The sequence below is a fragment of the Paroedura picta genome, chromosome 4, assembly GCF_049243985.1.
Source record: "Paroedura picta isolate Pp20150507F chromosome 4, Ppicta_v3.0, whole genome shotgun sequence".
NCBI classification, from domain to species: domain Eukaryota; kingdom Metazoa; phylum Chordata; class Lepidosauria; order Squamata; family Gekkonidae; genus Paroedura; species Paroedura picta.
In genome coordinates this window covers 84,583,247-84,595,460 of record NC_135372.1, presented here as the reverse complement: position 1 = coordinate 84,595,460, position 12,214 = coordinate 84,583,247, and the positions used below count along the sequence as shown (strand labels likewise).

Below are 12,214 nucleotides of genomic sequence, written 5' to 3'. Positions count from 1 at the left end.
GAAATACCTGAAGATTAGGGGCTGGAGCCTAGAGAGGATTTGGAGCAGGGAGAAACATCAATGTGGTTTAATGTCATAGAGTCTAGCTACCAAAGCAGCCATTTTCTCCACTGCTGTTGCCTAGAGATCACTTGCAATCCCAGAAGATTTCCAGACACAACCTAGAGACTGGCAACTCTAACAATAATATGAAATTCCACAATGCTGACTGCTGAAGAAGGATCCAAAGTTCTTTGACTGCTATGTTCTGAGTGGTTTTCTCATACAGCTTCCAAGAATGTAAGGAAAGAATGAGAAAGGAGCCTGGAGGAAGAAAAGGCAGATGGCTAAAGAAAAAAAATGCAGGAAATTAACTTTATATGTTTGTGTGTTCTTCCTTTTCAGGCTTTGAGAAAGTTGGGTGGTATGAAGGGCTACAAGAAAAGTATACTAGAGCAATACCCAGCATAATTGTCCCAAATACTACGTGTCATTTGCCACGTCAAGATGCCTTCCACATGCTCAGGGATCCTGTCACTGGAGACATTCCATGGCCTGGACTTATCTTTGGCCTCTCAGTTCTTGCTCTTTGGTGCTGGTGTACTGATCAGGTAATGTCAATGTTATCCCCCTTCCTCTTCTTGAAGAATGTTAAGATTTATTATCTTCCTCTAGTAGAAGTCTGGGGAATGAGGCCCATCAAATTACACATATGGAAAAGATTATGTAGGAATTGCAATCCTTTTATATTTTCTCTCAGAAAAGATTTATAAGTATTTTCCTCTTACTTTCAGAACATATAAATGATTTTTGTTACATGGAATTTAAGCATGTTCTGGATAAGAGATTCAGTAGAAGAGTTAAAGCACACCAATAGGAAAAAGTAATAAAGTGCAAAATAAAAAATTCCTCAGTGGGCAGGACAATAACCCTAAGTGTAATATGGGATGTGAAGTATTAAAAGAGATACCTCAGGCAATCTGAACATCTATGTATTGACAGAACCACATTTAAGGTCAACCTTAAAAGTGTAATAATTCTCACAAAATTTGGAATTCTCCAAAAATATCAGATTTGGTCAACTTAGTGTAGTTGGTACTTGTTCCTCCTTTTCTACTCTATTCTAGGTCATCGTACAAAGGTCTCTTTCAGCAAAGAACCTTTCTCATGCTAAAGGTGGATCAGTGCTGGGTGGATATTTGAAAATTTTCCCTATGTTCTTCATTGTCATGCCAGGCATGATCAGCAGAGCTCTCTTTCCAGGTAAGGTGTCATATGACTAGATCCCTAATTGTAAATTTTCTACAGCGTATATGCAGTAATCTGGAGAGCCTTGTCACAGCCATATGATCATTTAAATTTATCACATTTATAAATGGTTGTGAGAATGTACTAAAACTTGATTTATCACATAATTATATGCTTCTTGTGGTAACATATACGTTGTCATACATTTACAAGCAGTCACCACAAGATAAACTATAAAGACCTACTATTCATATAGATGGAAGTGTACGAAGTTCCTAATATTTTTGGATGGAGAAAATATGTCTTGAGTCTTCAAAACAACCTGAAAGACACTTTCCTTTGGGGCTTGTTGGGCTTCAATTGTGAAAAAATATTTATACTTTTTTATTATTTATACTTTTCCTGCTGTAGATGAAGTGGGGTGTGTAGACCCAGAAGTCTGTGAGAAAGTCTGTGGAGCTAAAGTTGGCTGTTCAAACATTGCCTACCCTAAACTAGTAATGGAACTCATGCCTGTTGGTGAGAGAATTTCATTTACTGTGAATGAGGTGGCCTGGCAAGGCAGTGAATGGGCCAACCAGGGAATGGGCTAGCTCAACAATCAATATTAACTACGTTTCCTTTATTGTTCTTTAGGCCTCCGTGGTCTGATGATTGCTGTGATGATGGCTGCTTTGATGAGTTCTCTCACCTCTATCTTCAATAGCAGCAGCACACTCTTTGCCATAGATATCTGGCAACGACTCCGTAAGAAGGCCACCGAGCAGGAGCTCATGATCGTTGGAAGGTTTTTTCCCCTTCCTTATACCTTTATTCAGTGATCTGATTGTACTAACAGAGCAACTTACATTCACAAATTACTGTGCTCAGCTGCATATAATATATAGGTGCATGTGGCTAACTTAATGTTTCTGTAGGGGGTTTCAGGTTGTCAGCAGCCAGAATCCCCTACTACTTAAACTGAGGCATATTTGAACTCCACCTGTTAAGGCCTTATTGGAATCTACATATATCTTGGAAACAATTTGAAGTTCTACAAAAGACAATGGAAATTAAACTCCTATGAAACAGTGCACAGGAAATAGTATTTTCCTATTCTCAAGAAAGCTTCAGATAAAAGTACCTCTGTTTGCATTGCTTCAAATCTTAAGTTTTTGAACCAAACCATTAAAACTGATTCCAAAGCCAATTTGGACAATGCCCATACTGTTGTCTTCTACAGCTTCCCCATCCCTATCTTTGAAGGTTATGCTTGTATATCATACTAAAATCTGTCAGAAGTTTTACATAAATAGAAGTTTTACATAAGGGAAGCAGAAGTCTCAGGATATTAACTGTCTTAATAAATAATGACATTACAGTTTTGTTGCAGCAATCCTAACAAGATCATCCTCTCATTATTTAAGACAGTGAAATCTCTAACAATGTCCCTGTCAATGATAGACAAAGGCCTTTCTTCCAAGCTATATATTGATAATTTCTCCCCTGGGAATATGCCAAGTACAAGTTAGGGTTAGATTTCTTTTTTCCTAGTTATGTAGAAGTCATATCCTTTGTTCTGTTGTTCCAGGGTGTTTGTTCTGATTCTTGTTGTCATCAGCATTCTCTGGATCCCCATCATCCAGTCAGCCAACAGTGGTCAGCTCTTTGACTACATTCAGTCAATAACCAGTTACCTAGCGCCTCCCATCACTGCACTCTTCATCCTAGCAATCTTCTGCAAGAGGATCAATGAGCCAGTAAGTACAGAATCAATGAGGAGGTTTGTATGAATAATAGCATCTCCCAAATGTCATCGTTTCATAGTTTTTAAGGGCAGACAAACCATTCATTATAATTATACTGATGGACTTCTCTTGAATGCAACAACTGTGGAATTTAGCCCCATTAGAGCAAAGCATCTCTTTTAAAAGATTCTTAAGACTTCAATTGCTGGTTTAACAGAAAGTAGTGATATAACACAGGAATGAAGGGGAGGGAGTAGTAAAGAATTGCCAACACTTATTTTTGTTCTTTACTTAGAAAGTAACTTTTATTCCAAAGCTGTTTTATTTTTTAACATGAATCTCCTATAGTTTTAAACGTCAAGAGAGTACATTCTTATATAATTATGTGAGGAATCTATATTTGGGAGTGGAGCCATCTTTCCCTCATCTCTGTTTGACAAACTCAATAAATAAACTGATCTGGTTAGATTTCATATTCTGTCATGTCACATCCCTTCAGAATCTCAAATCCAAATGAACCCTGCTGTTCCCAAACCAGCACAAGCAAACTTCCTCATCTGTTATGTACTGAGAAGCTACAGCTTTATGCACTCTAAACCCCAAACTCTACATAGCCTATATGACAATACTTAAGATTAGTATTACTGCCTCCATACTCAATGCAATCCCCACTTTGATTGTTTCCTCTCAAATCTTTGCCCTTCAAGCACAATGTATATAGAGAAAGGAAAGAACATATGTTTTAAAAAGAAAATCAGTTATAATGAGCAATAAAAAACTACCGGAAAAATGAAATGAAACCCTGCATTCTAAGATGCTACTAGAAGTATAAAATAACTTCCTAAAATATGATAGTCCACAGGAAGTATAGGTCCCTTCACTGGTCTCTAGAACCTCTAGGTGAAAGACATCAGTCCACAGACCTTTAGTTTGGATTCTTAACTTCCCTGATGCATCTGCATATCCATGCCCAAAACTAAGTTTTTCTATGGATATTCTGGCTCACTGGAGTTCACACACATGTACATATCTGAGAATGTACCAGATATGAAAGGCAAACCATTCTAGCTTTGCCCTGTATAGTACTGAGAGGGTTCTGAACCTATTATTCCTTAAGAAACTGAAGATCACATGAAGTCATCAAAGAAATATAACGTGTCTTATTTGTTTAAAAAATGATTTTCAGTCTGGATTCTAAGAACACGTGTAATTTTATTGTTATCCTACTTGTCCTGATATGTCGTGAAGCTGTTTTAATTCTATAGACTGCGCTATCTCAAGTCTGGTCCTCAAGCCAGTACCTAATCTGAAAACCCTTCACTGGAACTTCCAAGCACTGAAATAGAATAACCAATGCACAGCACTTTCTGAGGGCCATTCTGCACCCATTAAATGTAGTGAAATGCTTACCTTATGCAGACATCATATATTTAAGTATAGAACCATGGATTCCTCAGTGTGGACTCAGAAGAAAAAAGGAAATCACGAGGCACAATGATGTAGTAGTCTTCTCTATGTTTATAAGTGAAAAGGTTATAACATAAAGTCTAAATGGTCAAACATATGATCAAACAAAGAGTCAACCAAAACGGGATCCTAGGTTAATTAACCCGCTTTCTGTTCTGTCTTCGTCAGTGGTTGCTCTTCCAATATACTGTCATAGTAATAATCGTTGTATCACATTGGCAAAATGCTCATAATCATCTGGGGATTTCATAAAGTGTCTTACAGGATGATCTCTCCATAGGATATAATGGGAGGGATGGGGGCACCCTCTTTGGGAGTCCCTAGAAGTAGACCCCTTGGACCAATCATTATGGAATTTGGAGGGAGTCAGGGAAGAACTACCCGGAGCTACCCGGAAAGTTTGGAGGCTCTACCTCAAACCCAACCTCCCAGACCCTGAGAAAGTTGGTAATGCTAAAATTCCCATTATAGAATATGGAGAAAGGGGACTGGCTGCCTGGCTTGATTGACAGGTGGAAGAGAGTCATGTGTAAAATGCATTGTTCTCTTCCACTATTTCTAGCAGGCATGCAGAGTGCAAGGAGTGCAAGAAGGAGGCAGACAAAAGCAAGAGAACCAGAAGTTGAAGAATGACCATAGGCAGGATACTTTTTTAGTGCTACAACGTTTCGCTGGCCTAACACTATTTTTTAAATGTGCAGAATTGCCCTGAATTTATTTATTTATTTTATTTTTATTTATTTAGATTTATATATCGCCCTCCCCGAAGGCCCCGAATGTTACAGAAGTGCAATAGAAGTTTTTCCCCACAAACTTACTTATGGGTAAAAAGCAACTATTATTACACCTGGATCACTGGATCACTTAGACTTCCAGGCCTTCCTGTCCTCAACCATGGACTCCAGAGAAAATCATTGTCCATGGGGTCGCGATGGGTCGGACACAACTTTGCAACTAACAACAACAAATTAGACCTGGATCACTGAGCCCACATGCATAGTTACCTACAATGCCCCATGAATAAAGCTGGAATAACTTAATACCTGGCAGATAAGGAATGTGTTTCATAAATAAAGAACTCAAGACTATAGTGGTATTTGATAGTAGTTCTCATAAAGGAATATCTTCAATCATGTTCCTTTCCAATCTGTAGCATATTATTTTAGAAAATGTACATGTTTCTATCAATCTTAACTGACATGGCAGCTAACAATTGTATCAAAAGAACATTAATCACTCTACACAAAATTAAAGAACCTGACATTTCCAGTCCTTCTATTCATCATCTCACCTACATTCTCCTCCTAGGGTGCATTCTGGGGCCTGATGTTTGGCCTAGTCATCGGTCTCATTCGGATGATCATGGAATTTATTTACAGGCTGCCTTCCTGTGGTGAAGAGGACAAAAGGCCAGCTGTGTTGAAAGACATGCACTACTTGTATTTTGCTATCATCCTGTGTGCACTCACAGCTATTGTTATCGTCTTAGTTAGCCTTTGCACACCACCAATTCCAGAGGAAAAAGTAAGTGGCTCTCCAGGATCAAATATCTCCTTTCAAGTTTCCTCGGTTGACTTTATTGTCCTAGAAACTGCTGATTTTGGACCACAGCACTACAGCAAGCCAGCTTGTCCTACAAAGATGACCTTTCAAATCACATTGCTTCCCAGGTATTGTGGAGTTAAAAACTTCTTCAGGTTCAGTGAGCACAGGAAATGGAACACAGGGTTCCATGCTGAAGCAATACCACTGTGTATCCGATCAAGGAGAGTAGCAGGGAGTGAGAAAGAAATCATATTACAATGGACTGCTGAGGTGGGAATGTAATGGCTCTAATTGAACCCTCTCTTGTACTTCAACAGAGACAGCATCAATCTTGAAAGCTAACAAGATTAATACTGTTACATTCTTTCCCAAAGTGTTTTCAGTTACACTGAACAACTTCCTCTGTACAATACCATACAATTCTGCTTCGTTTGAGCAATAAAATGGGGGGGAGTGTTTCTCTACTAGTTTTTCAAACTCATTGAGCTTTTACGTGGTCAGAAAACATGTAGGCTGAACGGGCAGAGGGGGAGCACAGACATGTACCCACTGTCCCTGCTGCCTAGCTACACATATTCATGTGTTCTGCATGTTCAGAAACAAATTATAACCCTGTCCTTCCCTTTCCCCATGTTCAGCTGACCTGGTTTCTGACCTTGTGGAAAAGGGTTTTGTGAGTCACTGAAACAGGCAGCAAGGGTACCTTCATAATCTTCTCTAGGTGAGTATTCCTCAAAAATCTATCTGAACACTTCCATTTATGATTAAACAATTTGTATTCCAGTCTGGTTATTCCAGTCTGGTTATGTGTGGCTTCCAATTTTTTTTAACTCTAAAAAGTAATGAAAGGCCAGTTCAGATGACTAAATGGTGGTGTTGAGAATACTATACCAAGCTTGCTTTGTGGAAACAAAACTGCACACTTGTTTTATCTCATATCTAGCTTGCAGCTCCTCCCACAGTATAACACACAATTGCTCAAACTTTGTGATAGTACAGAGACATTGCAAGCTGAGTATGTGATAAAGGTGGCGAAAACTCACCTATTGGGTGGTGAAAACTTATCTATTGGGACAAATGAAATTTGACTGCATTAGAACTGAAATAATAATGAAAGAATAATTTATTTCAGGTCTAATCACTATTTTCCATTCCATATTATCGCTAGAAAGAAAATGAGAAACCTTCTATATATACTTCCAACGTATTTATAACAGTTCATGGAAATACCATGGTGATGGACAGATGTATAACCCCAGCAGAACCCCTGTCCCTATGCAACTGTCCCCGATGACATTGTTCTTTACAGGTAGCCAATGAACAGGAGGGGAAAGAGAGATTTGTATTCGGTGTTTTGAGTAGTACCATTAGTGCTCCAAGCTTTAAATGAATTATAACCCAAGAACAGCAAGCAGAAGCATTTTCCCCTGCTGATTTGGACACTCTCCCATCCCTGTGGTGATGGATGCTGAGCCACAAAACAAATATGCAAAGAATTTGTTAGGTATGCCTCAGAGTTCATATGTCTTCATTGTACATAGCCCATATTGTGTCATGTCGTCCTTGAAAACTCTGCAAAGGAGCTTACAATTAAATTGGAGACTGTGAAGCTGAAACACAACTGCCAGATGCCAGATGGCATTTGGAAAGAGAAGGATTTATTCTAGTTGTATAGCAGAAATGGGGGTGGGGACTTTTCTAAAAGTTTCTTTTAAGAACGGAACAGAAGAGAATAAGGAGTGGAGAGTGGCATAGGAAGTGCAATTCTAACATGGTAACAGATTGTGAGAGGGGTAAAAGACGGAAGGGTCTGTTAGTTTCCTGCTACAGTGGATGATGCTTATGGTGCATTGTTGCCAACTCATTTTGCCCACTATAAATAGTTGCCTTTGTCATTGGTAACTAGGGCAGTTAGTTATTGCTTTATATATTGGCAAACAGCTATCAGTAGTAAGGATGATAATTCAGCATGCACAGAACTGATATGTAACGGGAAAGTGTAATATCCAATTGCTGATTCATAACAAACAGCGCAGATATGTTTTCATAACACTTTCTCCTTAATTTCTCTCTCTCTCAAAGGGTTGACACTCTAAGGGAGATAGTGAAACACAAGAGTTAAGAGTTGCCAGGTCTTTCATCAAGAGATGGTACCAGTTGCTGTCAAAGTTGTTTTGAGAACTCCCATCCTGCTGCTTCAGTGGTCTCTTTATCCACCCTTCTCTCTCACATGGCATAGCATGCAGGATACTGCTGTGGACTTAAAACAGGCGAGAGAGGAGACTGCATCAAGTGGATAACAGAGCAGTAGGTTGGAGGTGCAATGGCAGCATTTACTTTTTGTACTAATGATATTTTAAAGAAACAGACACTCGAAGTAGAGATGTGAAAATCCTAGTTTGGCACAAATGTATATTCTATTCAAGAAGAAGAAGAAACAAAAGTGGCCCTTGGCCCTGCATCATTTTCAAATCAACCAAACAAATACTTTTAGACTGACAACATTAATCACACCTACACTGGCTTAATTGTTTTGTGGCTTTCACTAAAACTATTTAATTATAATGCATTTTCCCCTTGCTTCACTCATCATTAGTGCTAGGAAGAGGGAAATGCCACTTGGATCTTTTTTGTCCTCTAACTTCATTACATTCTAGTTAGATTTAACAAGTAACATGCACCCCCAAAAAAGAAAAAAATCTTTAAAAGATTCTTCAGGAAAGATGAGGATCATCAAATCAAAGCAATTTAGCATGGTGTGACAAGAAAGATTAGCCTTGCCTGATGCTCATCTTGGTTGAAAATAATTTAAATAAAGCTATAAATCTTCAGGAGATTATACAACTTTTTGTGCCAGCTGGAAACTGTCTTCTAAATTTTGTGCCTGAAATTTGAAGTATTAAATCTAGTATTCCTTTCTAAGTGACCTTTTAGACTTAACTTTCCAAGTAGAGTAAGGGGTCATTAACTACATGTTCTGTACAAGGATGCATAGTGAAACCTGATGCCATTCCCCTCAAGGAAAGCATGGGGGGATTTGGAGCAGAGAAACTGAATAGAAGAATGCTTAGTTCTTCTCCAGCCACAGCTTAACTATGCTAAATAGTTCCCCTCCCTATCCCCCCCCCCCCGCAGACATTTACCTACCTTACAAATCCTTGAAAAAGCACTGAATTGTGTGTGGAGGGGATTGTTAGGAACCTCCTCACAATTGTTATGCCTCTGCTTGTAATCTTCACCCACAAACAACTTTTTCTAAATGAAAGAAAATGGTGTTGGGCTCTAACTTGTATACGTGCATAACAAAGGAGACAATGACTAGCTGACATGTAAAAACTACCCACCTAATGAGCAAAGTTAATATGACTTTAGTAAATGAGTGGTTTGTTCATCAGATCAGTGATAGAAACTATGATATGTGAAACGTACAGAGTAAGGGCTTAGGGACAGTGACCTTCACCTCCAAACAGACTGTTCTTCTAAGTGGTGGCAGATTGTGGTTCCCCAACAAGTCAGAAGTGGATCTGAATAAATGGAATTGGGAAAGGGTCTCTGGCAGACAGGAAAATTGTCTGAGCATGTGACAAATCCAATAGCATGAAATTATAGACTCTTGATTTCCAGGATTTAAAATTACCAGGGGCTTTGTATTCCCAAATCATGTTTGCCTGATGCTTGTCCATTTCGTCCTTCAGGAAGCAGTTCTGCAATTTCTATAGTATCATCATTGTGCTTAGTTTGGTGGCATAAAAAAAAAAACCTCCAGCAACTTTTATGGGGTTTTTTAATGCTAATCTGGATACACATTTACACTTGAATTTCGATTCATTTCCCTGTTTGAGAGTAAGTGGTTTAGGCTGCACTTTTACTAGGGAACATGTTCAATTGAATTTAACAGGCTTTATTTCTTAGGATTGCTCCCTTAACGGCTTAGGGCCATGTTTAGTTCTTCAGCCTGCAAGATAAGTGTCTTGATTTAACGATTTGCCATGGGCACAGAAAGTTTCGATGCCTATGTGACGCTTCCTCGGTGATGGAGAAGACATTCACACGTACCTTCCTTTGACAATTCAATAATGCAAATAAAAGATCCATTTGCACATTCAACTAGATGTAGATTTCTTGAGTGAAAAATGGCATAGTACAAATACAATGACTTTTAGTGATCAAGAACATAGACCCTCCAAAAATCTTTAACATAACAACTTGTTTTTAAACAGTGTAAAGAACTTATACATATGCCATGGAATTTTAAATTTCAGACTTTCCATACAGTATTAAAATGTTTGCCAAATGTCTTTCCCAGTTACAATAGTGTAATACAATGTAATAATGGTGAGAGTGTAAGGAATACTCAATCTATGACACACAAATAGCCCTCCATCTCATAGCCCTTGTGCTTCACATAACTTCCCTCTTCTTATTTCCAATTGTTTTACCCAGCTTGCCCGATTGACATGGTGGACTAGACATTTAAAAATTCCAGAAACAGCCCTTGAGAACCAAGTGAGCCAAAGTGCAGAGATGACATCTGCCAAGGAAGAGAATGATTTGGATTCCATTCCATGGGAAAATAGAGATTTTGAACAAAAAGAATACAAAGGTATGTTATCAGATTCTGTCCATGCATCCATTTGTGCTCGTATTTAGAAGGGTTGTTCTTATATCAGAAAATGGTAGCAGAAGTATTTCATATATGGAGCTAAAAACAAATGTATAAGAATATACCTGCATAAATACCAGGAGCACTGAAGAAATACTCAGTACAATTGCAGACAAAAGGGGTGGGGAATAAGTTCACTAAAATATGAGGAAAACAAGAACCAAAATTAGCCAAATTCCAAACCATTCTACCAAAAATCCATTTAAGAAGTAATTATGAGATCAGCTGATAAAAATTATACCAGTTGATCAAATTTCAATTTGCCAAACAATGTTCATTACAGTTTGGAAACATTTTAACAGGATAGCTGATGATTATGTGAAATAATTCGGAAAGCCTTCAGACTTGGCTAGAAGCAAAAAATAAAGAGAGGGAATTTAAGGTAGGCAATTTTGGTAGATTTTACGTGGAAAGTAGTATTTCATTATAAACAACAGTTCTAAGAAATTATTTAAAAGCAGAAATTTTCTTAAAGGACTTCATTTAGATCATTTTTATTTCAAAATAAATTATCTAAATAAAGACGTTTAAGAAAATTTTATTTCATTTCAAATTTAGGGATGGACATGAAATGGTTAAATGCAGTTTGGATTGTGGTAGAGCCATGAACCAAACCACAGTCCAAACTTAAATGTCCTTATACAAACTGAACCATTTTGTGAGGCTTGTGATGTAGTAGAAACCCCCCTCCCCAGTCCAATGGAGACTCCAAATTCAGAGGGGATCTCCAAATGACTCTCTTCTACTGCCTGCTAAGTTTGGTGGTGATTAGACTGAGAAGTTCTGATTTACAGTCCCCCCACAAGAAGGTTCCCCCAGGAAAAAGTGCTTTTGGGGAAATGTGAGGAAAGGATGTTTTGGAGGTCATTAAGTCATAAGATCAGAAGTGATGACAGATTTCTCCTTTACAGACTCAGAATATGGAAATTCTAGGATTTTTTTTCACACATGTTAAAGGAAGGATGGCCCTCAAAAGAGCACCATCTCCCTCAAAAGAGCACAATGATCTCATATCAACAGTAAACTAATTTTCTCTATTAAGTCTGACCAATGCAATACCACGCTGCTAAAGAAAACAAATGTCCCAGGGAGCTCTGCCACACTGCACAGTGTAGATGAGCCATATGGGGCATTTTTTGTCCTTTCTGGGATGGCCTTAGAATCATAGAATAATAGAATTGGAAGGGGCGTCCTGGTGTGGTTGGGGAGGAGCCAGGCCAGGATGGCCCAACTCATCCCTTCTGGATGGCCCTGGCCCGACATAGGCCCCATTGCCACCTAGGGCAAAAAAGGGAACATGGATATATCTACATTCCCTTGCTGCAGGGCAAATGAGGGCCTCAGTCAGGCAAAGCCTGGGGATGGCCCCAGAATGGCATTGATGTCATGCAGAACTGGGAATTCACGCCACCACTGGAAAAGCAATGAGTCAAGGCAAATTCCTGATGTATAAAAGGTTCATGAGGCTCAAAGGGGAGCTCAGCTAAGAGAAGAGCAGCCACAAACCTCTCTTGAGGATTAACACATCCTTTTTGTCTCACGTGTAAATGGGTATATCACCATCTATGTTGTCATTAACTTTCCT

At 38.7% G+C, this 12,214-nt stretch overlaps 1 protein-coding gene across 4 annotated transcripts in view; it reads left to right on the top strand.

The window, feature by feature from the left end:
* Positions 1-12,214, top strand: part of SLC5A9 (solute carrier family 5 member 9) — a 65,871-nt gene that overhangs the window by 47,990 nt on the left and 5,667 nt on the right. For 3 of the 4 annotated variants that reach the window (XM_077333813.1, XM_077333812.1, XM_077333814.1), the window contains 7 exons: positions 385-590; positions 1,107-1,242; positions 1,639-1,746; positions 1,864-2,014; positions 2,798-2,966; positions 5,730-5,945; positions 10,410-10,569. In XM_077333813.1, the coding sequence (XP_077189928.1) occupies positions 385-590; positions 1,107-1,242; positions 1,639-1,746; positions 1,864-2,014; positions 2,798-2,966; positions 5,730-5,945; positions 10,410-10,569 (1,146 nt within the window). Of the gene's footprint in view, positions 1-384; positions 591-1,106; positions 1,243-1,638; positions 1,747-1,863; positions 2,015-2,797; positions 2,967-5,729; positions 5,946-6,604; positions 6,688-10,409; positions 10,570-12,214 lie in introns of those variants that run through there. The other variant, XM_077333816.1, reaches the window with a different exon arrangement.